This window comes from Talpa europaea (genome assembly GCF_964194135.1).
Source record: "Talpa europaea genome assembly, chromosome: X".
Classification (NCBI taxonomy): Eukaryota; Metazoa; Chordata; class Mammalia; order Eulipotyphla; family Talpidae; genus Talpa; species Talpa europaea.
In genome coordinates this window covers 11333016-11360684 of record NC_140081.1, presented here as the reverse complement: position 1 = coordinate 11360684, position 27669 = coordinate 11333016, and the positions used below count along the sequence as shown (strand labels likewise).

The 27669-nt window shown below is 43.9% G+C and overlaps 1 protein-coding gene across 1 annotated transcript in view; it reads right to left on the bottom strand.

The window, feature by feature from the left end:
• Positions 1-27669, bottom strand: part of PHEX (phosphate regulating endopeptidase X-linked) — a gene marked incomplete at its 3' end in the record, with an annotated part of 158003 nt that overhangs the window by 48743 nt on the left and 81591 nt on the right. Inside the window, exon 13 of the mRNA XM_084258817.1 lies at positions 624-701. Within this exon, the coding sequence (XP_084114943.1) occupies positions 624-701 (78 nt within the window). The remainder of the gene's footprint in view (positions 1-623; positions 702-27669) is intronic.

Here is a 27669-nt window from a genome sequence, read left to right as displayed (position 1 = left end):
TTGATCCAAAGTATTTGTTGAAAAGAAAATAACAGTGGTTGTGATTAGAAAGGTCTGTAATAAATATATCTACTGGAAAATACAAGTCCTACAATATTGGAATAAAAAAGAATTATGACTATTTCTCCTTCAGTAGCTGCAAATATACTGTCCAATTCACAATAAATTATAGAGGCACAGTATATGTACTTAATTTGCCAAAACACTCATAAAGTTTAATGAAGTTAACTCCCAGCAGGCAGATTTACTACTAGTCATTTAATATGAAGCACATAAAGATTGTTTAACAACAAACATCATGCATTCACCATTAGAACATGCCCACTAATTGTAAAATACTCAATTTGTTTAATTCTTTATGATCCAATTAGATCGAATCCAAGCCCATTTTCTTTATGATATCCACTCAGCTATGCCTTCTTTCTCATACTTCCTTTATTTTGAATTTGCTCTAAATCTTGTGATATGCCTGGCATATTGAGGCCCGTATGCAGCCAGAGAATGAATCAAAAGTCGGTGCCTTCTGGCACTACCAGGTTTAAATGCTTGGACTTGGGTAGCAGAAAGGCACAAAGCCAGTAAAAGGTGCCAGAAAAAAAAAATACAGTAAATTTAGTACTTACTGCCTTAATGTCTTCATTAATATGAGTATCATTCATTATAAAATGAGGATAGCCAACTTTTGCCAAAACAGCTCTCGCCTATAAAAAGGAAAAAGAAAAAATGATGTCAGAGTTTCGGCACTTAAGTCATTAATAATCACAGGATGTAGAAATTGTCACCTGAAAGCTCTGTTTCCTGAATATATACTATTTCCAACCTGCTGCGAAGGGCAAGAAAGAAAAATCTTACTTTGATCCCTGTTCTCGATGGACTAAAAACATAGAGAATGTAGCAAATAACTAGATAGTACCAAACAAATAGGACATCTTTTTCCTTTCCAGATTATGTTAATTGAGATAAAAGTAGGTTTACACCATTGTACCTGCTCCAAGGGTTATAGGTTCTAGAAACTGATAGGACTGTTACCAACATCCAGGATGCTGGCTGATTGTTCGTGGGGAAATGCTTCATGGAGAAGGTGGCCAAACTGGGTCTTGGAGAATGCTTAGGGTTTCTCAATGCAGAGCTGAGCACAGCAACATGCCAGGGAGGAAAGAGCAGGGGCAAAAACAGGGAGACAGGACACATGGGGCATGTCAAAGAGATGGTCAGTAGTTGGCTGAGGCTGGACCAGACAACACCACGTGGGGTGGAGAACAGAAAACAACACAGGCGAACAAGCTGGGGGCAAATCACAGGGATTTCTGGACACCAAATGCAGGAGTGTGAGTCTATAGTTCAGAGTCTCCAGTTTATTTTACAATTAAAAGAGAACTACATCTTTTTAGTCAATATTTTTTACCAAGGTTATCCATACCACCTTGTGAATGATGGCCAGCACGCCAGGGAGGCTGGAGGCAGACAGTCTGGGTGCAGACTTACTGAAGACGTGCCATGGCCATCCTTTGGAAAGATACCCTAATGATCGCCATGTTCTGCACCATATAGGGAATGAGCAAAGGAGAAATCACCCCAGGTACATACAAGGAGCCCAAATCCTATCTCCCTTGGCCCCATCTGTTTTTATAAGCTTTATTGGAGCACGACCATGCCACGTGTTTACATGTAATCTACGGGTCCTTTTGTACTGCGGCTGGGGAGCTGAGTCCTTGGGACAGAAACCCTGTGGCCCACAAATATTAACTCTCTGCCCCTTTGTAGAAAAGCTTTGCCACGCCTTGCTCTAGAGAAACTTTGCAGTCCCACATGAAAATTTCTCTCTCTTCTGTCCAGAGTCTGGGTTTTGCAAAATCCAAACCGCAGCTTACTGAGAGTAAGGACATTGTGGGGACTCTGCCCAGAGCCCCTGGGATTGCTTTTATTGCTTCTGCACACCCCTTCCCAGCATCTGTGTTCTTGCCTTTACTAATGATCAGCCCCTGTGAGTCTTCCCAGGCCTGCCTAGCGCTCTTAGGGCACCTGGCCTGCATATGGACACAGTTACTTCCCAGTCCAGTGTATCTGCCCGCCACGCTCACCCCTCCCCCACACCAGCAGTCCTCAGCCGAGGACTGGGCTACAGCAGGACTGTCAAGGCCTGGATACTTTGCCTCAATTCAGGACAAACTGAGGAACAGTGTGCATTCCCGAGTTCCCTGCAGGATCAGGCCGAGTCTGAAACGCCACCTGAAATTGCACTTTGCCTGTCTCTCACCCTTCCCTGGCTGACTTCCTCCATTCCCTTGCCAGTTTCTCTCGGGAGCTCTCATTGAATGAAGCACTTGCATGTGAATCCTCGCTTCCAGTTCTGCCTCAAGAAGATCCAACATAAGACACCAGGCAACCCCAAGCACAGTGGTTTTATTCCAGCAAAACATTCCAGCACGGTGGTTTTATTCCAGTGACCTTTGCCACTGCTCTAGGTAACGAGTTTTTTCTGTTAGTCACTTTCAATTTTCCTCACTCCAGAAATAAATAGATGAGATGTTTTCCTTATCTTCCTTGAAATAATTCAAATATTAAATAGCAGCAGAAAACTGAAACTCAAGACTTAGGGAGGATTTTACAAATGCGTAAGATACAGTCATAATGGGTTTTGCTATTCCAGAGAGTCAAATACAGCACAGATCAAATTTTGCCTTCAAAACCCCATGAGTTACACTAAAAGCCTGATGTGACCCAGATAGCAGATAACTAGAGGTTATGACTCTCTCCCAACATTGAACAATAGATCGTGTCTATAGGTCTACTTTGTTCTGAGATGGTTCTATTATTTCCTGCACTGCATTTAATTCTTCACTGTATTTTATCAGCTTAGCACAAGTCACACGCATAATGATAGTGAATAAAGAGCTCCAGAGAGTGACCTCCGAACTAAAGAAATATACAAGCTGAATCATCCTGTTTAGAAAACAGTTGTTTTTTAAACACTGGTCTTTCCCGAGCAAGCTGGCGAATCATGCGTTGTTGTGAAGCCTAATGCTCTGGAACCCCTGCTGCGCTATGGAGCGTCACAGAATGTATTACCTCGGCACTGCATGTGCAGGTTATTGAAATCGAGTGTATTATTTATTTAGCATCACCATGACTTGAAGACAGAGCAGAGAAACAAAAAGTCCCTATTTATCTCCCAAAGAAACAGAGATAGAATAAGGTAGTAACACTAGTAGCAACATTGCCAATATCTGAATACAACATGCTCTTCCTTCCAAAATGTCGTGTGTGTGTGTGTGTGTGCGCGCGCGCGTGCATGCATGTGCCTCAATTCAAACGCAAATGCTCTTTTTGCCAGTCTGTTCAGGCAATTCCATATCACCCCACCCCACCCCATTCTGCATTCTTCCCGGAGAAGTTCCAGCATTATATGTCCCAAAATCCCAGGGGGCATGACTCCAGAGCAAATTCTGCCAATGAGAAACACTCATAGAAGATTCAAAAGGTAGAAGAAGAGATGCCATTTATTCATTTGCTGCCGGTGGGTACCGGCAGGCACAGCCTACCTCATGCTTTGCCAGCAGCTTCCAGGGATTCTCCTGAGAAGACTTCTTTGGCCTACAGGCAGCAGAGAGCATTGGCATGCTCTGCCCTTCACTTCCCAGCCCTCCCAATGGTTGCATAAGCCTCCAGTCCCTTGATTAAACCTCTTCTTGTTTGATATACTTAAAGCACATTCATTTGCCCGAATGAACCCTAACTAGTACACCCTTTAAGGAAATGATGATGATATCACTTTGCAACTTTTTCAGAATGGGAGAGATGAAGCACCCACAGTTAGATGACTTGAAGGACAGAAGTATTTTTTTTTAAGATTTATTTATTTATTTATTTATTTATTTATACAAGTACTGGGCACAGTCAGAAGCGCGGGAGGGTGAGAGAATTCACCAGAGCCAGAGCAGGGAAAAGAACAGGCAGACCGACGAAGTACACTGCTGAGGGGAGCAGCGGGCGGCAGGAGAGGTCTGCGCGCCATGTGGGACCCTCACCGGCGGCCGGGGATCGAACCGGCACTGCAGAGGCTGTGGGCAGCTTCGCAGCCCAGCGCTCAACCACTGTGCCACCAGGGGAGGCCCAAGGACAGAAGTATTGGTGAGGCAGGTCCGAAATCATTTGCCCAAGGGTCAGATGGACAAGAAGGAAAGGCAAGTCCCACTGGGAACGCTGAGAGAGCAGTGGTATGTTAGATCACAGACTGCATATTATATCCTGCAGGAAGTATTTCCTAGGCTGCTTGTGGTGGACCAAAAACCCCAGAGTTTTCCATAACCAATGCATGCATTTCTATCCTGATTCACACCGCCGTCAGGACCTCCGACAGTGAAAGAGGCTCAAGCAAGAGCTAACCTTCACTACCTCTGTGACCTTGGGCAAAGTATTTACCTTTCTGAAGCAAGTATTGCCTATTGTCTAACCAATATCCATTCTCCTTTCCGTGACTTATTATCAGGACCCCAATTCTACTCAAGATAACAATGGACCCAACAAAAATAGCGGCATCACCCAAATTCCTTTGCTGATAGAGTGGCTATGAGATGAGGTTTTAGCCAATGACATCTAACAAAGGCCTTGCTCCATGTCCACAAATCTTATTTTTAAAGAGGACAGACCTGGCTGATATGTGCTTTCTGCCTGTAGGTCCAAGGTTTCTCAACTTTATCACTACTGACATTATGTTGGGCCAGATAATTCTCCTGGGAGCTGTCCTGCAGGTTATAGGATGTTCTAAATACTAGATGCCAATGGCAACAAGTTGTGACAACCAAAAATGTCCCAAGATATTGTCAAATGTCCTCTGGGGGTTAAATCACTTAGGGCTGAGATCAATGTCTTATTCTTTGTCCTTCCTATAATTCTGGAGCAACAAGGCCAGTGGTAGAACAGCCATCTTGTAGCCACACGGCCACAGACGTGAGGAGGAACTCTATGTGCTACAGAGGGCAAAACAGAGAGCTGACAGCATCTGAAGCCCACCATATCAGGCCTTAATGGCCTCCTTTTCCCTCCATGATATGAGAAATATTTTTAAAACTTATTTGTTTGAGGTATTATGTCACATTTCCCATTCGCCATAGCTGAATGGAACCCTAACCAGCCCTCCAATTTATCAGATGTAATTTGAAAAAAAATAGCCCCTACTTTATACAGTTGTCTACAGGATTCGAGCTGACATTGCATGTAAAGCACTTTTTTATGCCTTGACCCACAGTACATGATGAATAAATGTTGTGGATGACACAGAGAGAGAACAGAAACACGACTTCTTAGAGGATGTGGAATAAATGGCAGTGTCTGTTGGGCAGGCCTTTCAGGGCAGCCCAGGACAGATCACAGCCTTAACAAGTACCTGAACTCCCTTGGGAAATAAAGTCACTCTCTTTGGTTAAAGATCCACTTTTAGAGGGTCACATATGAAACGGTAAGAAAGAATGGCTGTTGAAGCAAACCTGTGGTCCATAGGGAGACGTGTGCTCCTGAGATTCTTGGAGCATGGTGGGAGATTTCCTGAGCATATTCAGACTCCATGTATTAGCCAGCAGAACACAAGCATTTTATAATGCCCCCCCCAAGTCTGAAGACTCTTTTGTGATCCACTATTTGCACACCTCAGAAAATGAACAAAAGAAATATTATGAAAGCTAATTCTGGAAAATACCAAAGAGAAAAGGCTGCCTTTAGCATTCCCCATCTTTATTTCTGCTTTCTCTTTCCTGTAGCCATGCCCCCCAACACCTAGCAGGTGTTGATGCTCTTGGCTCTCCCATCCAACCCAAATTGGTCTTTCCTTGGCAATACATGGTGCTCCAAAATCATCTCCCCCATTGCTCCTCATCCATCATAACTGTTATTCCCTCACGGCAGCTAATCCATTAGCTGTCATTGGGGTCTTAAACCAATTTATAATAAAATGTGAGTGACTAATGACAATCTAATGTATTAACCCTGGAGAAATAGCTGTATTTAAAAGAGTAGTTCAGTATCCAAAGGGATAAATCCATTTGTAAGGAAGCTTTCTGTAGCTGAGAGAACCCTTCTTTCTGATACTATGCAAATTAAGCCAATGGCCTATTCCACTTAATCACCATTGTGTTACCCACAAGGAACACAGTGACCAGCACTTTGTAAGTAATCTATGCTCAATAAATGTTGAGTCACATAACGAGTAATTTAGTTGATAAACCATTCTGAACAATGTCAGCAATAGTATCAAAAAAATATGAAAAAGATTGTAGCCTAACATATGGCCAAGAACATCACTAGATGTTGCTCATATCAAGGCATGTTTCCATATTAATTGAGCTTACCATAAAAAGAAAATTGGAGAAAAACAAGAGAGACTTTGTTAGAACTGAGGAAGCTTTTGGAAAATAGAACAATATTTAAAATCCATTGCAATTGATTCTTGATGGCCATCAAAAGTGAATTTTTTAACATAAGCCATTTCAATCAACCAACAAATATTCATGGAGAATCTACTCTAGGCCCAGGCTCCTCAGTGCTAAGTGAGCATAAAAATTTACAAATGTGGGCCTCCCTTGTGGTGGAGGGGTTAAAGTCACAGTGCTATCAAGCTATCACCAGCCCCTGCATTCTGAGTTCGATCCCCGGCCAGGGAGCTGACCCACATGGCACAGCAACCTCTCCTATCTCACCCACTGCTCCCCTCAGCAGTGTAAGTGCTTGTTCTGCTCCCCATTTTGTCTCTGATGAATCGTCTCACCACCCCCACACCTCTGGCCTGCACCCCAGTTCTTGTATGCATAAGTAAATAATAAATCTAAAATATATATATACAAATGACCCATGGCCTCACTGCAGCTGTATTAAAATACTGAGGAAAAACATCCTCTGACAACATGCCATTTTTGCTACTACAAAGTATCAGCAACACCTAAATTTTCTGGATCCTTTGTTCTACAATTTCCTCATCTGTTAAACGTGGATGGATTTGTTTCTAATACCCATATAGTGAAAAAGAATGCTGAAAGAAGTAGGTGTTTGGATTGTAAGGGAGCTGGGAAAAGGAAAGTTGGATTAGCTAGATAGGGAAGAGCAAACCTTTTCTGAGGACCAGATAGGAAATGTTTCTGTTTTGCAGGTCGTGTGGTCTCTGTCACTGTGCCCGGGAAAGCGGTGTAGACCACACAGAATGAAAGGCTATGTCCCAATACAACCTTGCTGATAGACACTGACATCTGAATCTCATATGACTTTTATGTATGGTGATATAGTCCTTATCTCCGGATTTTGTTCAACCATTTTAAAATGTAAAATCCACACTTAGCTTATGGGCCATAAGCTTATCTGGCCTGGGAGTCACAGTTTGCTGGGCTGACATGGATAATTCCCTTGAGGGTAGATTTCATTGAGCTGCCTCAGTCGCACAGGATCTACAGCGAGCAAGTATTTCACAAACTGACACAGGCTGAGCAGACAGAGAGTCTGTGTGTGTGAGAGAGTGTGTGTGAGTGAGTGTGTGTGTGGTTTAGCTATTTTTAATTTGTTTTTGTTTTCCTCTTTGCTATTACAAGATGTACCTGCAACAAATCTTGGTTTCCTGGGAATTTATTCCTTTCCCTAAAGTCTTAGAGCTGGAGCTTTAAAAATCACAATTAACTTCTGTGGAGACAACAGAGTTCATAAAGTGAAGATTTTTACTTTGAGAGAGAAGGGCTCACATAGATAAACTGAGAAAAACAAGGAACATTGCAAACATAAAGTTTAAATGATTTAAAGGCTCAAGCCACCCGTTCCATCCCAGAATTTTCCACAAGGCACATGACAACCTGATAGCGCAGGTGAGAACAGACCAACATAATTCTGCTTTCTTTGGCCGGGAGCCCTGAAGCAGCGTGTAATTTTTACACAGATGACCAAACTGATTTAAAGATTGGTTAGGTTGACTGCTTTACTCCTGAGTTTTCAAAGCCACTTAGTATTAAGCTGATCAGCAGAAAGCAAAAAGGAAAGCTCATTTGTTTTAATCCTCACTGACTTGGCTATTTAGGAGAATCAGGTAAATTCTCAAACGTCTTACATGTATTACATCAAAGGGATCGCTTTAATCACTTAATTAACCAGCTTTGTGATTCCTCTACATAGTTAAGTCTCTTAGCATATTTTGTTTTTTTTATTAATTTAACCAACATGAGAAAAAAATGGAATAACTGATGAGCAGCTACCCTTTTACAAACAATTATAGCAAAACTTTCTTACGTTTACAATGACTTTGCAAACTTCATTCTTAACCACACCAAGGCCTCATTTTCTCTGATGAGTTCTGCCATAACTATTAACCATCAATCAAAATTATGAGCTTCAAGCCCCCAGAAGTTCAGGAGACTGTACATGAATAACTCTCCTTCAAAACAACAGCAGTTTCCATCATGCCAAGCAAATGACGGACTAGTGCAGAGGCCTTGGCTGAAGATATTATCCTAAGCAGAGCTAATGGTATTGATGAAAATTAGCCCAGGGAACAGGCTTTAATATCCTGTGAGGCTATCTGGATCCCACAAATAATAACAACACAGTTATCTGACAAATCGAATTTTATCTTCTTGATAAGAATGGCACTGATTTATTATGAGTCTTCAAAAACTTTAATTCTGCAAATTGCTTTTGGGTGGGGTTCACAGGCTCATGTGTCATGTTGGGGTGGAGGAAAGATAAGCCCCCCTACCAAATCACATATTTTCCAGTCACTTCCTACCTTTCCTACCTTTCAGTCATTGCTCCTTTAAGTTCAACCTTTTTCAGATGGTTTATAAGGCCCAAATTCTAACTTCTTCAAGCTATATTTTCTGTGAGCTTCTACCTACTTAAGAGAATTAATTTTGGTTTTTTTTCTTGCTAATCTGTCTCTTGTCAATTTAATTCACAGCACCCCATACACTGAACCTAAGAGGGTAGAGGAAAGGTTCCACCACCACCACCAGCACACACAACAACAGCCATGCTCATTTGTTTATGTATTGTTTCTGGCCACTTTCATGCTACCATCACAGAACAGAGACCACATGGCCTACAGATCCTAAAGTACTTACTATTTGGCTCTTTTCAGAAAAGGTCAACCAACTCCCCTTCTATATAATAATAATGCTGAAGCAGAATAATAATGCAGTAATAATGCAGAGCCAACGTACAAATATTAACCGGACATAGAAATAAGTACTCTGGAAGAAACAAACATATTTTTGGAAAATTATTCAAATTATTAAAATCATTTTCAAATGTCAAGATTCAAGATTCTCACCCCTAACACCTAACATTTCTCAGAGAAATTTAATCAGCTACTTAATCCTCCTCCAATTGTTAAATTACTATTTAAACAGGAGACAAGCTGGAGATTCACTAAAATAAACATCCCCCATTCTCTCATCAACAGGTCAATTGAGTGGGAATTGTTGTCGTTCTTTATTAACATTTAGCTCTGACATGAAAAATTCTTTACTAACCTAGTAGCTTTTGAAATACCTCCCTCATAAAGTGGCAGGACATACCTAACTAGATAACGTGGATGAATTATTAAATTAAGCATATGAGAGTTTTTGTGTCGCTTTTCTAGAAGGTCTTAAGGGGCCAATGGCCATCTGTACGGCTTGTGCCTATGACATTGGAATCCTCTAGCTCAGGGCTTCTTAGAGCTTTGTCCCCAAACTGGCAACATTAGCATCACTTGGAAGTTTGTTGAAAACGTAAATTCGGGGATCCACCTCGGATCTAAGTCAGTATGTCTTTGAGTTGCCACCCAGGTATCCATATTATGAAAACCTCACCAAGAGACTGGGTTTCTCAGCCAGAGCACGAGTGACATTTGGGCTGGATCACTCTTGTTCGTGACCGCTGCCGTGTGCACTGAGGGATGCGTAGTCGCCTCCGTGGCCTCGACCCAGTAACACTAGATTCCAGCAACACTAGATTCCAGTATCGCTCCCCCCACAATTGTGACCAAACACATCTCCAGACTTGGCCAAGTGTTCCCTGGGGATACAATGTTGCCCTGGGCTAAGGCTGGTTGCCGCTGGGATTCTTGGATTCTCGGGCCTGCTCAAGTTTGAGACGCCCTCTGCTCTTGACTGTGATACTTGCCAAGGCTTCTGGACCTATTTCTGAGAATCCCTGACATGGTATTATCCCTTCATAGAAAGGGCTCTCATCCCCTCAGCAGGACTCCTTAGACATTTCACTAACAGTCACCAGCCTGGTGCCACGAGGAGCATTGTATAAGTGCCACATCGTGATCGTTCATCCCACAAATTTCTGAATGTGCCTCAGGCACTTGCAGCTCGACTTAATTCCTGGCCAATGCCACCTAAATCCCAGGATGATGAGGGCAAAGAATAAGCCAACAGTCAGGAAGTGCTTTGCAATTGTCAGGCATGATACGCATATACCTCGGGATCTCAGAGCTGTTTCGACTAAAAGTTCTGCTAACTTTTCTCTCCGTAACTTGGCAAAATCTATTTTTAAGCACATTGAGGCATTGAAAAAGCCACATTAATACAATTACAGTTCCCTGAAAAATTAGCATGCAATCCAGTTTGAAAGCTAAAATCAGTCATAGCAAGGTAATATTCCATTTAATTATAAAGATGAATTCCGCCTTCATTTATTTGTGCATGTGTTTGGTCTTTTCATTTTTCACAGAACACCCGAGATTCAAATGCCATCTGGTAGAGCTGCCACACAAGTGTCAGTAGCATCTATTAGAGCTGCAGATTTCATCTCAAGGTAGAATGGATAAAGGGACAAGCGGAGGGAGGGAAGAGAGGGAGGTGGAGGCAAGAGAGACTCCATTGAAAAATGAGATTTTCCACCCATCTGATGGGACTGTATGTCCGGCATGCCCTCGACTGCTGCCCTGCCACCTGCACAAATGGTCCCAAAAAACAACTCCTGTATTTTCTTGATTTTTTCATTGAGGTAATGTTGGTTTACAAACTGTGTGTGATTCAGAGGCACAGGATCACAGCTCCTCAGATGCCTGCCACCACACCGCACCCACCACCCAGGCACCCACAGGCCTGCACCACAGTCCACTGGGCCCCTCCCCTCTTTGCTTTCACCCTCCCCCTGTGGTAACCTTAATTGTACAGACAGATTTCTAGACTTTGCTGTTATTGGATTGGTTTTGACTGACCTTTTGTTTTGCCTCTTTATATCCCACACAAAAGTAAAGCCAGGCTGTGTTTGTCTTTCTCCTTCTGACTTATTTCACTTGGCAATATTCCCTCCAGTTTCACCCCTGTTGTCACAAATGGCAAGAATTTGACTCCTTTTTATCTCTGAGTAGTATTTCACTGTGCCTGGATACCACACATTTACTGTATTTTCTGAAACAGGTGAAGATTCAAGCAAAGTTACAAATCGCAGGGTGAGCCCTCATTATGAACTATGTCTACCATGTCTTTCAAAATGCATGTCACATCGTCCTTAAAAACTGGCCTTAATCACATGGAGATTGAGCTTGGCCACTTTCTTCGTGATAACGTCTGCTCAATAGCTGACCTTCGGCTGAATGACTGCTAATTGTCAAACAAGCATCGCACACTGGAAAAGATCTTTTAAAATTTTTCTTGAATTAAACAAAGTACACAAATACTAAGTGTACAAATTAAAGATGTTTCTAAGACACACACACACCTGTGTTTGTAGTTCTGAGACAAGATTTTAAATATTTATAGCACCTACAAGGTTCTCTTGGGGCCTTGTCTTCCATAACCCCTCCACCCACAAGATAACTGCCATTCTGACTGCTGTCTCCACAGACTAGTTTTGCCTATTCCTGAACTTTTAGCAAAGTATGTACTCTTTGGTGTCTGGCTTCTTTCGATGGTATCTGTGAAATTCATCCACATTGTGTGTGCAGTAGGAGTTATGATACAGAGCTTAGTGGACTGTATTTCTGTCATCAAGTTCACAGTCAGCCACATGTGCAGAACAGGTTGCAAAACACACACACACATACACATGCACACACAATGTACAGGATGGGATGGGAAGGACCTCGTGAAAAGACAGTCTTCAAAGAGGACAAGATCTCAGAGCTAAATTAAATCAGGAACACAAATGTCTCTATATAATTTTGCCTTTAGGAATAACTGTCTAAGAAACAAGTGATAAATAAATGCAAACTGCTTGAACTATCCATTTCTTTTCCAATCAACCTATCGATTACATTCCTAGATTTAAGAAACACTTTTTTGATGATGGACACTAATAATTTCCAATAAAACTGGAATCTGGGTCCACATTATGCCCACTTCACTGCTAAGGAGCAAAGCCTCAGAAAGAGGAAAGAACTCGCTCCCAGTCCTATCAGCACTAAGGGCCAAAACCAGCCTCTTAACCCACATTAAACTAACCTTAACCAGACTTCAAAGCCCACGTTATCCCAACATGGTTCCTGGATGAAAATATCATATAATATTCCATTATATAAACATTATTTATTTTTATAAATGCACACGAACTGACTAGTGTGTAAAGTCCAGACCACTGCTGCCTCCGTAACCATACTCGACATGGCATGATAAGTAATATTTTCCATTGCCAGGACAAGTTGGATGCAGATGGAGTTTTCAGTATACTTCTCAGAAGTTCCCCATCCTGCCCTAAAAATCATACCGTTGAGCTTTTGGTTCTGGACACTACCGGGACTCAACTTTGCCTGAGAGCTCCTGGAAGACAAAGACTTGGCCAAGAGGGGATATCAAAACAGCAATGGCAAGAAAGCAATTCTAGTCTGGAGATATCAGAACCTCTATTTTTCAGAAAAGCAAGGTAATGAGGTAAATTAGATTTCATCGGAAGAGGGAAGGTTCCAGTGACGGGAGCCTTGGAAGAGAAGACTGTCGATCTCATAAAAAAGATCTACTGAGAAACGGATTCCGCATGAGCATCCTTGGCCCCAGGATCTCTACCCTCGGCCTCCTGTTTCAAAAGAGGAAAAACAACTCTCCCTTTGGGGTGTTAGCAACGTCATTAAGACAAATGAGAGCAAGTTTCTGTTTTGAACCAAACTGGCTGGTTTGGGGGTTAGAAATGCAGGAATATGGCTCGGGCAGCAGATCAGGAACCTGGTACCTAGCCCCGGAAGCCCATGAGAAACAGGAGCCTTCTGAGCAATGAATCCTTGGTTCCAACTTTGGGCCCCCCCCCCCAAAACTGTGAACACGTGGAGCTATACTAATATTTGCAGCAAGAATGTATCATCCACAATGCGTAGCTCTCTGCCACTATTGTCCCCAGCCCTGTGGGTGTGATATGTCAAAGTGAACTGCATGGGTCCAGGGGCCTCACTGTTTTCCACCTCTCAGATAGCCAGAGTCATCCCTTCAGACTAAACACCAGGGGGCAGTTGGAAAGACACTACAGGAAAGGCAACGCGAAACCACTGTGGCCTCCACAGTTCAAACCCGGTTATTTATTCTGGGATTGCCCATGGGCCACATTCGGGAACAAATCCTAGCTCTGTTTTGATCTGCCTTTGAAAAGGCAGTCTAGGGAAGGAAATCAGAAAGGCCACCTACACTCAAGGCAAAGCAATGAGCCACAGCCCAGGGACAACGTGAGCTGTTGGTAAACAGGAGCCTAAATGTCATCATCAATTATTCATCATTCAACAAAGCCACCAAGTGACCTTTTACAAACCACTTAATTCTTACTCAAGATCCAGCCCAACCAGAGAAGCAATAAGGTGCTGGTTAAAAACTTCAGATTAGGAAAGCTTTCGACCAGGTTGGCAAGTCAGGGCCTGCAGACCAAAGCCGAGTAGCCCAAGTTTCACAGACACACAGCCACAACCATGTGCTCACCTATTGTCTACAGCTGTTTTCATGTTAAAACAGTAGAGTTGGGTAGCTGGCAGAGACTATATGGTCTGCAAAAGCCCTGCTCTACCCTGTCACTACTCAAATAAGGTCCAGGGGCATCAGCCTCACTTGAGAGTTTATTAGAAATGCAGAAGCTCAGGCTCCACTCCAAACTTACTAAGACTCTGCCTTTTAACAAGGTCCCCAGGACTGGCGTGCACGTCCAATCGGAGCGGCAATGCTCTCACAGGCCTCTGCTACGTATGTGTGGCCGTTTACTGGAACCACCTGAGGAATGTCTTTTTCCTACTGATGGCCTGGGTCAGCTTGCAGGGGCTTCCAGCTCCTCCTCACAAGGCCCCATAGCACCCTGCAAAACTCTCCTTCTCAGTAGTTGCTGAGAGAGGCATCTAGTGAGGGCCGGGCAGGCAGATATTGGCAAATGGATGAAAAGAGAGGAATTGTATTTAACGCAGTGTTCTGAATTGTCATTTCCTATACCTTGGCATAGTTGAGTAAAGGCAGGCTGAGGCCATGACAGCAAATCAAGTAATATTGGTTCAACTGTTTTATTTTTCACTGTTTTTTATATACATTGGTCCGAATGTTTCAATTACAGCCTTAAGTTAGTTTGGAAGGATCTAGAATTATAGAAATGGGCAGTTAATACACAGATGCATGCTAGGGCACTCAAGTAAGTACCAGTGGTTTAGTGGGGCTTGAGGGGGGGAGGGGGGAAGGAGGGGGAAGAGGAAGAAGAGACTTCCTCCTCTTCTACCCAAGTTTTTTTTTTTTTTAAAGATTTATTTATTTATTCATACAAGAGCTGGAGTACAGGCCAGAGATGCGGAGTGGGGAGGTGGGTGAGAGGATTCACCGGAGACAGAGCGGGGAACAGAACAGGCAGACTGACTGAAATACACTGCTGAGGGGAGCAGCAGGCAATTCAGGAGAGGTCTGCTGCACCATGTGGGTTGCTCCCTGGCAGGCCGGGGATCGAACTCATGCTGCAGAGACTATGGATTGCTTCATAATGTGGTGCTTAACCCCTAGTGCCACCAGGGAGGCCCTACCCTGTCAAGTTTTCTCATTTCAAAAGAGCTCTCACTGACCAGCTCATTTACCGGGAATAATTCTTAATGGAAATCAGAAATTATTAGAACAACTCACAGGACCTCATTAGAACACGACTTATTACAGATCTACACAAACCACTTTTTCAAACTTTGACTTTCACTTTCAAAAGCCTGGAAGAACCAGCTGAATAATTCCATAAACTTGTAAATTCTTTTTATAATTTAACATCATAATTAATCAGAGGCTCTCTTCTGTGGCCTTCAAGGACACAACCTCAGCATTATCCTCAACTCCAGTCCTCTTTAGGACAAGTTCATTAGGCTCATTAATTTAATCCTTATAAAGCCCTGCGAGGAGGCTCTCGTCTGCCTACGTGGTGACTGCCAGTGCTGGGAACACCAGAATATAACACAGGAGGCAGATCGGTCCTCTGGACCTTGCAAGGACACAGGGTGAAGCTTGCCCTTTCCAATGCCAAGCATCTTCGGTCAGAAAGTACAGGAAGTCAGCGTAGAATGTGTCTGCACTGAAACCTTATTTACTAAGCAATTCAAATGTAAAACTGGAAAAAAATATTTAGCAACTAGGATGGGTTGGGGACCCTTATGACCTAGTCCAATTCTGCTCCCTAAAACCTACTAGGAATTTCTGACACCTATGCAGGAAGGTCTTGCAGCCTAAGGCCAGTACCTTTCCCCATCACAGTACAACAATAATTAGATTTACTCAAATAGTTCTGTGATTCAAGGTATATATGGTCTTGAGCTAAGGGCAAAAAAAAAAAAATCAGTTAATAATAGGAAACAGCTTACCCAACCAAACAGGAAAATAGTAAAAAAGAAATATTTTTCGGGCCTCCCCTGGTGGCGCAGCGGTTGAGTGCTGGGCTGCGAGGCTGCCCGCAGCCTCTGCAGTGCTGGTTCATTCCCTGGCCGCCAGCAAGGGTCCCACAAAAAAAAAAAAAAAAAAGAAAGAAATATTTTTCAATGACCCTTACAGGTCAATTCTTAAAAAGAGGAGACAAAATAAGTTGAAAATTCTCTAATGTAAAAAATTTAAAAACTGAACACAGAGGGCCTCCCTGCTGGCGCAAGGGGTTAAGACGCAACCTATGAAGCTGTCTGCAGCCTCTACAGCACAAGTTCAATCCCCGACCGGCCAGGGAGCAACCCACATGGCACAGCAGACCTCTCCTGACTCGCCCGCTGTTCCCCTCAGCAGTGTGTTTCAGTCAATCCGCCTATTCTGTTCCCCACTCTGTCTCTGGTGAATCTTCTCACCCTCCATGACTCTGGCCTGCACCCCAGCTCTTGTATGCATGAATAAATAGATCTTTAAAAAAACTGAACACAGAGGGAGGTGAAGGATACAGATTGTAGGTAGACCATTTTTAAAGATGGCTGTGAACAATGCCTCCCTGCCCTGTGCTACCCACATCAAGAGATGCACTCTTCCTCCTGCCTTTGGATAGGGACCAACCCTGGTCCTGACATTGAACAAGGGAATGTAATACAAGAAACATTCTGGTGGGCCTCCCCTGGTGGCACAGTGGTTGAGCGCTGGGTTGCCAACCTGCCCGCAGCCTCTGCAGTGCCGGTGATGCCCGGCCTCCGGGTGAGGGTCCCACATGGCGCGCACATATCTCCTGCAGCCCGCTGCTCCCCTCAGCAGTGTACTTTGTCAGTCTGCCTGCTCTGCTCTCCACTCTGACTGGTGAATTCTCTCACCCTCCCATGCTTCTGACTGTACCTGGTGCTTGTATAAATAAATAAATAAATAAATCTTTAAAAAAAAAGAAAGAAAGAAAGAAACATTCTGGGACTTCTGAGCTCAGACGGTAGGAAGACTGGCAGTTTCTGCTTCCTCCTTGCTGAAGCCTATAGCTCTAACTCTGCCTTCCTGGAACAAGAGGCTCCTGAGGGCATGGATGCCCCTCACATGTGAGTGAAGAAGCCACCTGGAATGTCCTGCTTAATTGCCATTTGACAGCAACTGCCTGAGACTCCAGGTGAGGTAAGCAGAAGAGCCACCCAGCTGAGCCCCAGCCTGCCCACATAATCAGGAGAAACAGAAAGCTTGCTGCCTTAAGCTAGCAGTTTGCCAAGAAGGGGTGATATGTAGCAATAGAGAACCCAAACACAAACCACTGCAATGGTGAGTCATTCTACCTGCATGAAGAAAATTAAAACCTGCTTGTGTCCATCTGGTGACAGACTGATACAGAACAAAAACCATCAGCACAAAAACTCCATAATCATCCCTAAGCAATCAATCCTTCACAAATCCCCTTTTTTTAAAAAAAAAAAAAAAAAAAAAAAAAAAAAAAGGAGGTTAGTATTTGAAACACCAAAATCAAAATGCAATTTGTTTTGCGAAGTTGCCCTTATCAGATACTTTGGTTATGCCATTTCTTCCTAGCACTGCTTACTCCATCTTCTCCAACCCCAAATCTTTATCTTTCTTCCCCCATTTCTTTCACTCATTCTCTTGGAATCAGGCTGTTTCTCTGGTTCATCAGTGAGATTCTGTCAGAAGTGGATTTGCTGTCATAGCCTCAGCCTGCCTTTACCCAACTATGCCAACGTCTAGAAAATGACAATTCAGAACACCAGGTTAAATACAATTTCTCTCTCTTCACCCATTTGCCACTATCTGCCTGCCCGGCCCTCAGGTTATTAATGGAACTGACATTCCGTACAACTGACCAAGCAGGACCAGCAGCCAGATAAGAAGGAAGCCGCTGACAGCAGCAGACTCAACCCAGAGATAGCAGATCAGCGGAGCATCCTGGCTATTAGTTTCATCTTCAGCTGAAGAAGAGGAACACCATGAAATATACACAGAGAACTCAAACACTCCTAATAGACTCATTCCCCAAGAAATTAAAAATCAATACACAGATTCTTTGTATTAAACCATATTAAGCATATACTTTTAAGTGAATTCCTAACATATGGAATTTGGATTTGGACCAAAAAGGAATCAAGACGGGCATTAAATCTCCCCCACCCATCCCATGAATAAAAGTAATAAATATTCTCCACATTTTTTTAAAAAAGCAGTTTTCTGCTTTGGATAGAAATATGTAATATATATTTTTTATTACTCTCATTTCTTTTTCTTTTTTGCATAGAATTGGGGTGTAGGCCAGAGGTGCAGAGGGTGAGATGATTCACCAGAGGCAGAGTGGGGAGCAGAACAAGCAGATCGACTGAAATACACTGCTGAAGGGAGCAGAGGGCGAGACAGGAAAGGTCAGCTGCGCCATGCGAGTCAGCTCCCTCACCAGGGAGCAAACTCCAGCCATAGTGGTGATAGCACTGAGACTTAACCCCTAGGCCACCAGGTAGGCCCCCTAGAAGTATATATTTTTTAAGTACAGCGTGGTCATATACTAGTTGTATGATGATCAATCCTGCAGATGCAACACCGCAGATATTTCCAAAAGCCATAGGATATATATTACGTATTTGACCACTGACACAAGTAAGTGTCTCTTACAAATGATCAATCACACCAGCCTCTCCCCCCTATTTCTGCAAATTTGATTATTACTGAAACTCTGTATTTCAATTTGTAAGGGGCCACTCTTGCCCTAAGACATAGATAGATAGATAGATAGATAGATAGATAGATAGATAGATAGATAGATAGATAGAAAGATAGATTGATAGACAGATAGACAGATAGCTATAGATATAGATCTGACAAATATATATATATATATATATATAATTCATTGGTAGAACAAATTTAGGCACTATAAGTTGTTTATAAGTTTATAAGTTGTTCAGAAAAAGCTGTTTGTGATTGAAAAAGAGTCAAACATTAGAGGACAGCTAATTTGCCAAGAAGCAAGGACACTGTCAGAAACAACTGGAATCTTGTCAAAACTCCCTAAAGGAAAATGGCCATTATGGGAACAATTTGCATTTTAAAAATAATAATGACTAATGAATGAAAACCTATCCAATAGATAAACTTCCCTGAGTTTTAATGATAATATCAAAAACTGTTTTGGTACCTCTGGAGGTGCTGGGGCATCAACTATTTGTGAAAATTAATAAAGAGAAAGACGGGCATTTATGCTACCTTTCGTGTGTAAGTTACATGTCAATGCAATCAAGTGGGTGATGAGAGAAAATAACTTTCATAGAAAAATGACAGCTAATAAATGCAGAAAGAATGACAGAATTTGAAAATCACCAGTGGTAGCACCAAATGAATTTGTGTGTCTATCCAGTATTAGCAGTGACCGTGAAAACAATTGGGAGAGTAGTTTTCAACCTGGCTGCACATTTGTATCTCGTGGGAGATTAAATGTTAAAGCTGCTGGTGCCTGGGTCTCATTCCCAGAAATCTGATGCCATTGTTCTGGGGTGTGGCCTGAGCTTCCGGTGTGATTATCAGTCACAGTCAAAAAAAGGTGACCACCACCACAGGGGAAAGACTAATAGGGAAATTCAAATGGAAGAATCAGTCTGAAAACGCTGGAACCCACCGATTGACCTTTTTCATTGGGAGTGGGCAACCAGGATCACGTAAGAAACACATGGCACTGCGCCTGGAGTCTTCGCGCAAAAAAAAAAACCTGAACGTAAATTTCATCAAATTAACTACCTATCAATTTACAGAAAATATAAGGGACACAAGACCATGTTAAAAGACAGCACTAAGATATAATCAGCCAAATCAAAACCATTGAAAATTCTGCCAGACAAATGATCCAATTTCATCAACAAATAAATGCCGTGGGTACAGGAGAGGGGAGCACTGAAAATTTTTAAAGCCTAAAAGATGGACCTATTAGCTGCAGAGCGTAGGCCTTGTTTGGAGACTGACTTGAACCCATCATTTAAAAACAGTTCTGAGATAATTATAGGAAGTTACAGGCTGGATACTAATTCACGAGGCATTGTTATTAACCTTACTGGGCAGGTCAACGGCATCGCAGTTAGCTTTTTCAAACCCCTTATCTGTTGGAGGAACATAATGAAATGTTTATAATACTGTGATGTCTGAGATCATCTTTAGAATTCTCAAGCATCCAAACAGGTGGGCTGTGAGTAGATAAAATCAGAATGGCGAACACTGCTCCCTGGTGGGATGAGATCCCGGGGCGTTGTGACATCTATATTTTAGCGCATGTTTGACAATGTCCATAAGATAATGTTTTCAAATATTGAACAAAGTTAATAAAAGTTCATTTTGTACCTCCACCCCAAGGAAAGTTTTTCTTTCCCCACGTGAGGAAACTGGGATGCAGCATTACATGATTTGGTGAGTAGGAAATAGGAGGAAACCTGGACGAAATGAACACAGCAGCTTACCAATCCTGAGCATCCCTGTGTTGCTGGTTACTCCGTGTGTGCACTACTCGGTGAATCCTCCCAACACTGCCAAGATGGCCGCATCCTTATTCTCGTTTCTTGGGGGAGGAGACTGAGCCCTCCTCCCCCAAAGAGTGTTGGTGAAGCTGTGGTTCTGCCCAGTGACCAAAGAAGGGAGAGCCAAGCCAGGTAGGTTCTAAGTGGGCAAGAAGATTCTAAGTTGGCAAGAAGAACCAGCCAAGCACACTTCTTCCCCATAGTGGGGTCACTTCAACTCAGCAATCTCTATTTGGGGGGGGTAGAGTTTTCCAGTTATAAACAAACACTATGATGCGATTTCAAAAGTTCAGAGAAGAAGACAGGAAAGACTTCACTACCAGGTGAGGTCTGTTCTCCCCAAGAGTAGAAATGGGGCCATGGACTAGAGGACGTGAGGATATACATTGCACCATGAACCTGGAAAACACACAAAGCGAGCGCAGCCCTTGTGCTGCGGCACTAGATGAAATATCCAAAAGGGGTGAATTCACAGTGACAGAGAGTAGTTGGGTGCTTGCCCAGGGCTGGATGAGAGGGGAAAAGGAGTGACTGCTGAATGGGTATGAAGACTCATTTGGGGGTGATCATTGAAGCTAGATAGGGGAATGGTGGCAAATGCACAAACGTCACTGAGCTGTACACTTTGACGAGATTGTTATGTTGTGAGAACTTCACTTTAGTAAGGAAAAACAGGATGGGAAGCCAGGGAAGAGAAGGACAGTGAACAGAAACAGTAAAGATTTGCAAGGTGTGTAGAAGAAAGACTGAACAGGCTTTGAGTGTTTCCAGTTAGCTGGGAGGCAAGACTGAGTCCGGGTTCGGAAGTGTGGATAGCTGGCTAGATCCCATGGAATGATGTCACCTACCTCAGGACTGTAGAAAGAATGGGAGCCTGGTGAATATTTGTTCAATTTCATCAAGTTGGTACTTTTTTAATAGAACAATAGATTGGTAAATCAAGGAAGACCCTAAATACAGCATACTGGACTCTATGGAGGCATTGCAAAATATCTCATGATCTCCTTGCAGGCAAAAATGGAGAAATTGGATAATGGTTCCTTTGACTTGTTCAAAGAACAGCTGGACTAAAAATCCATTGGTTAGTGAATTAATTAGCACCTAACCAAAGACCTGACACAAAGCAGATGTATCGACTCAAGAGAAGAATCTAGAAGGGAGTCTCCGAAGGATAAGCAAATAGGCCAATCACAGTTCCATTTTGTGAGCATGCTCATTTAATAACCCAGAAAAATGAACCCAACGGCAGACAGATGTGTGACATTATGAATGTCCAGAGGAAGCAACAGTAGTTGATACACTGTATGACAGACTTGAGGGTCTTTAAGGGTCTTTGGAGATGACATTCTAAGGAGTCAGTCCTGAACTGGGGGGAAAGAGGGAGCACGATGCACAAGATGCTTATCATGGTACTATCAGTAATAGCGCAACCAAAATTCCCAGCTATGGAGAACTGTTTTCAGTCAATCAATGGAAGTGATGCAGCAGCAGTGAAAATTCTTTTACAAAGACTCTACAGTAATAGGAGAAAGGCTTAGGATAAAAATGTTAAGACAAAAAAAAAGGGGAAAGGAATCAAATTTATATCCACATCATTATTCAAACCTGTACACAGGGAAAAGACCAAAGTAATACATCAAAATGCCAGCAGTAGTCATGTATGGGAGATGGAAGAATTTTTTTTCTACTTCTGTACTTTACTTTCTAGATTTTCTTTAACGAGCACAGATTTTCATAACAAAACTAGCAAACATACAGATGATCCAGAAATATATATGTTTCTAAAGTCAGAGCCATCAACGATAGCTAAAGTTGAGCGGATCCTCATAAGAATACATGTGAAGTTGTAGAGTGAGGGTTTCTGGTTTTTCCCAAAAAGCCACCTTTAGGACTGGAGCAACAGGGCTTAACAACAGTTCCTGAGGGATTAAAAAAAAGAAGACGAAGAAGAAGACGACCTAGAAATTAACTGACTGTAAATGCATTATGAGCCAACAGTGACATGGCTGAGGGGAAAAGATAGCCATACTATAAACTTTGGATTTCTTAATATAATTTGTATGCAAACCAAAGGCAGTAATAATATTCCCATTGTGCTGTGTGAGTTGGACTATATCTAGCGTGTTGTGTTCAGCTTTGAACTTGAGCTTTAAAAAAAAGATGTCAAAACCTGGCGAGCAGCCAGCAGGATGAGGCAACAGGAGCGCAGCACAAAGTGGTGGTTCCTACATTGTGCCTCGAGGGCTGCTCAGAGGGCTTATGAAAATGCAGAGTCCTAGGGCCCTTAGGACCCCAGCCAGCCTTTTCAAGAATCTGTGTTTCTGGCTAGTACCCAGGCGATGCCAATGCTGCTGGTCTGGGGGTCACACTCTGAGACCCGTTGACCCATTGTGGATAAAAGTACACTCTGAAATCATACTCCCAGGGATGGGGTCCCGGCTGGTCTACTCACTAGCTGTGTGATCTTGCACAAGCTTGCTTGCCCTCTCTGTGCTTCAGTTTCCTCATCTGTGAAATGGAATCATTTGACCTTCTTCATATGGTTGTTACGGCAATGAGGGAGTTCATAGTTTTCAAGCATTTAGAACATCTAGCCTGGCCTATAATGTTTGTTCATTTACTGAGACTTTTCTTCTGAAATAGACATTGAAACATTTTTGCCTACTGGAAGGGCTTTTATGTGGAAGACTTCTTCTGCGTAGTTCCCGGGCAGACAAAGAGGCAAGGATGACAAGAGACCCAGAAGGAACATTTGGATCTGGATTTAGAAGGAGCAACCAGGAAGCGGGGGGCCTGCTTGGGTTCGGGGTGTCCCAGGACTCACTCAAGGCCCTCCCCTTGAGAGATGGTGAACAGGGATTCCTGAAATGGGGGAGACAATGGAACCCCTTAATAAACATTTGCTAGTTCTGCTAACACAGCCTTGGTGGAAGGGAATTTTCCCCTGTAGTCACCTACGTGCTCTAAGGGTTGGCCCCAGACCAACCGTTTCATGAAGAACCTGCCAGAAATGCTCACTCCCGGATGCCGCCTCAGACCTACCACCTGAAACTCTGGCGGTGGGTCTTGCCAACCCATGTGGAGTTTTTCCTTCTTCACTTTTTTTTTAATTCAGATGTAATTGACATATGACAGTATATTTATTTTAGGCATAAAATATAATGATTCGATATTTGCATATATTACAAAATGCTCACCACAATTACACCAGTTAACATCCCTCACCACACATAGTTACAGTTTTTTTTTCTTCTTGGCATGAGAACTTATTTTCTCATGATGAGAATGTTAAGATCTAGCCTCTTAGCAACTTTCAAACATGCGAGACAGTAGTATCGGTTATCGTCGCCATGCTGGACAGTACATCACCAGGATTTATTTATGACGGGAAGTCTGCATCTTTTGGTCCCTCCACCCTTTTGCCCAGGCCCCCCAACACCTCCCCTTCCCCACCTCTGCCAACCACCAATCTGTTCTCTGCATCTATATGTTCAGTTGTATTTTTTTAATATTCCACATATATGTGAAATGTGAAATACGTGGCATTTGTCTTTCTCTGTCTGACTTATTTTACTGAGCATAATGCCCTCAAGGTCCATCCATATGGGTGCAAATGGCAAAACGCCATTCTTTTTATGGCTGAATAATATTCCACTGTCTATATACAATAACATTTCAGTCAACAAAGGACTGCACATACACAGTGGGGCATGTGTTCCGTATCACCCATTCCCTTAAAATTATTTTGCCGATGAGGGCCTCCCCGCTGTCACAGCGGGTTGAGCACAGAGCTGTGAAGCTGTCCGCAGCCTCTACAGCGCTGGTTCAATTCCTGGCTGACCAGGGAGATTCCCACATGGCGCAGCAGACCTCTCCTGTCTCACCCGCTGCTCCCCTCAGCAGTGTACTTTGGTCTTTCCGCCTGCTCTGTCTCTGGTGAATTCTCTCACCTCCCATGCCTCTGGCCTGTAGTCCAGCGCTTGCATAAATAAATAATTCTTTTTAAAAATTTGCAGAAGAGAAGAAAAGAAACGGAAGGGCTTTTGTCACGCTGTCCCTGCCCACCTTGGTGCAGATTCTAGTGCATTTGCACAGCTGCTCAAGAATGCAGTCACCCTTGTTCCTGCACCCACTCCAGGGCTCACCCAGGGACACAGAGGGACTTTCGGGATCCCTGCTCTCACCCCTCCCAACCTCCCTCCATCCCTGGTTGACATGTGCTGCCATCTAGAGCTAGCTGGCACTCCCTGGCTCCATGGCTCTCCACCTCTCACACACCCATCCAGTCCAACACCGTGGCCGTCACACATGATTCCCCCGTCCCTCACGAGCCTGAGGGAAGTGCAGTACAGAGGTTAAAAGAACAGATGCTGGAGAAAGGCCCCCCTAGACTCAGAGCCAAGCTCTCCCCTTTATTAGCTGCATTGCCCTGGGGAATTATTTGACTTCTCTTACCCAGAGTTTTCACCTCTGTAAATTGGGGAGATTAGTAGCTACCTCGGAGATTTGTTCAGAGGAATTATATAGCTAAAGTACTGGGAAGAGCACTTGCAGCATGAGGGAGGCTGGCCAGATGTTTCAGTGGCTCCTTCCAGACTGCCGTCCTGTGGGGCAGGGGAGGCTTTGGCCAGGATGACTGGTGAGAGGAGAGAAGGGACAATTTTCAGAGCTGTCCCTCATCCCCTCTCTACCAGAAAGGACAAAAGTGAATCACTGGAGGCAACTTCTGACCCCGTCAGCCTTGAGACAGCACCAGAGGAATCTACACACTAAACTCTGCTGACTTAGCCTGCCTCGACCGTTAGTTTCCCCAATATTTACCTCCTTACAATCAGCCACCCTTGAAAATCTAAAAACCACCTTCCTTTGTTTTGTCATTTCTCTACAAACTCATTGTTCTCTGTTGAAGATACCGTATAAGCTGGAGTTCAAAGCCTCCTCTCTGAGTTACTCATTTCTCTGAGTTTCTTCACGTATGCACGAGCACAAGCTGTTAATAAACTTCTGTTTGTTTTCCTCTTACTTGTCTATCTTTTGTTACCAGGGCCCCAGCCAAGAACTTAAAAAGGTAGGAGGCAAGGTTATCTTTCCTGCCAAGCAGAGACAAAGGCCAAGAGGGGAGCTTCACTGTGGTTTGGCCCTCTGAGAAAACTCCTTCCGCTTCGCCCGAAGCCTGTGCCTGGGCGTTACATGCCACGGAGATGGGACCACACGGTAGACCTCCCTGGAGCCCTCTGCACCTGCCACGGGTCAAGGGCACTCACAGCACCTTTCCTGCTATCTCCCTACAAGTCCCACCAAGTCTTTTTCTCTGGGGGGTGGTCTACAAGCGTATGACCCAGGGGCAGAGAGCACAAACACTTCAGAAAGGATCCGAGTTGAGGTATAAGATCGAATCCAACTGAGAATCAACTGAGGTTAGGAAGCTGCTTCTCCTGATCCCACACAGAGCTCAGCTCGCCGGCCGAAGCCCTGCTCCCCTGACCAGGGCAGCCAGAGGCAGTGCTGCGTTTCTCCCTGCCCGGCCTCGGAGTCATCATGTTGTGACCTTGAGAGCCTCCTCCTGTGTTCTGGAAAAGGCAAAGACATGCCTTTGCATGCCCCAGAAGACATGCCCCCCAAGATCATTTGTAGCACCTTACAGTCATTCAACAGCTATGGTAACTGGGAAAACAACAGGACTTCTGTCCTTTGCTTGTTTACAATAAGAGCACATGCTTGCAGGGAACACCGAATCCTAAACAAAAACAGGTGCTTGTTTCACCATTCTAAATTTCCACTTGAAACCTCCACTGTTGGTTTCACAACAGAAAACCACTCGTGACCTCTTAAGAGATCAGAGGGAAAAGGCAGGGAGGCGGTGATAACAAATCTCCCCTTCACAGAAGCAAAAGCATCCTCGTTTATCTTTTACAGTGATCGCCCCAAGCAAAGAGCACGGCAAAGCCGCATCCTATGCTTCCATTTTGAGAGCGGGATCATCACTGCCGCTAAAGTTAAGGTGTGAGGCCTCAGACTGCGGCAGGTGTCTGCGTCTCCCTCCCAGGGGCGGGTCATCAGGGAATGCTGAGGTCAACACTCCTTAGGAGATGCTGTAATTTGCTGCAGTCCAGAGCTTCATGGTGAGGGAAAGAAAAGCCTCTCCCCCTGACACATCGGAACATTTTTTCCAGCTTCCCCAATGGGTTGCCAAGTGACTCAGCATTGGCCCAGTGTGGGCACTATTATTGATGAGAAATCTTCCGCCTGGGTGATATACTGCGTACAACACATGCCCAAAGAACAGTGCCAAGTCACACCAGGAAGAGCAGGCGAATTATTCACCTCCACTCCGAACGCAGGCAAATCCTGTCTTAAGCAGGGGCTACTCAGTATCACATAGACAAAGCCCTAAGATCGGCAGAGGCTTCCATCTAAGATTCAGGGAATTATTAGGCAGGGCCTCGCCTCTCTTGCTGACTATTAAAAGGCAATCAAATTGAGGACAGCAGAGAAAAAGGACAAGAAAAAAAAATAATTTTTCAAAAACAACCCCAGAGCAGAAAGCTGCAGAAGTCCTCAGCGCCCTACGCGCCGTCTTTGTGAGTACTGCGAGCTCCACCCAGAGGTCACTTGCAGAACTGCAGGTCCATCTAATTGGGCAAGAAGAAAATCTGCATCTTCTGGGGTCCAGGGCCGGCCCTGCTTTGGAGGGTGCCTGGAAACTCCTGAACATCATTCCTGTTTCTTGCCTCTGGTTAAAGGAACTGCTGTGAACTCTGAAATGCAGGATAAGACTCAGAGAACCTGGTGAGATCCAGTAGAACAACTGCCTTTGATAGTTGCAGCTGTGAAGGAACGAGTTGAGTTCCCGGCAGGTTGAACTCGACTCAAAGAAAGCAGAGAGTTCAAAGAATATTTTGAGGAGAAAAAGGGACGGCGCTCATTGAAATAAAACATAAGACTGGAGAGCAACTCAGGGGCAGATAGGAATATGTCTGATATTAGAAAGACTGAGAATAATCCTCCTTCGAGAAGGAGCTCTGGGCCACTTGCCTCAAAAGTCCTACTGCAAGGCACTCACGCTTAGGCCACTCAGAAGATCTCCCCGAGGCAGGCACCACCCATACTGCCCAAAGAACTTGAAGTCAGTTTCCAGAACATTCTCCTGGTACCTGTCCACTCATAGCATGTGCATAGCCCTCACCACTGCACCCCTCCCTCTATAACCTTCGTCCACGGTGGGGTGTCAGGCTAGGCACAAGAGCCCCTCAGGCACTGAGCGCCCAATTGCCCAGGGCAAGACCAATTCTGCTCCAGATATCACATGTTAGCCGGGCAAATAAGTCAGCTTCCAACAAACAACAATA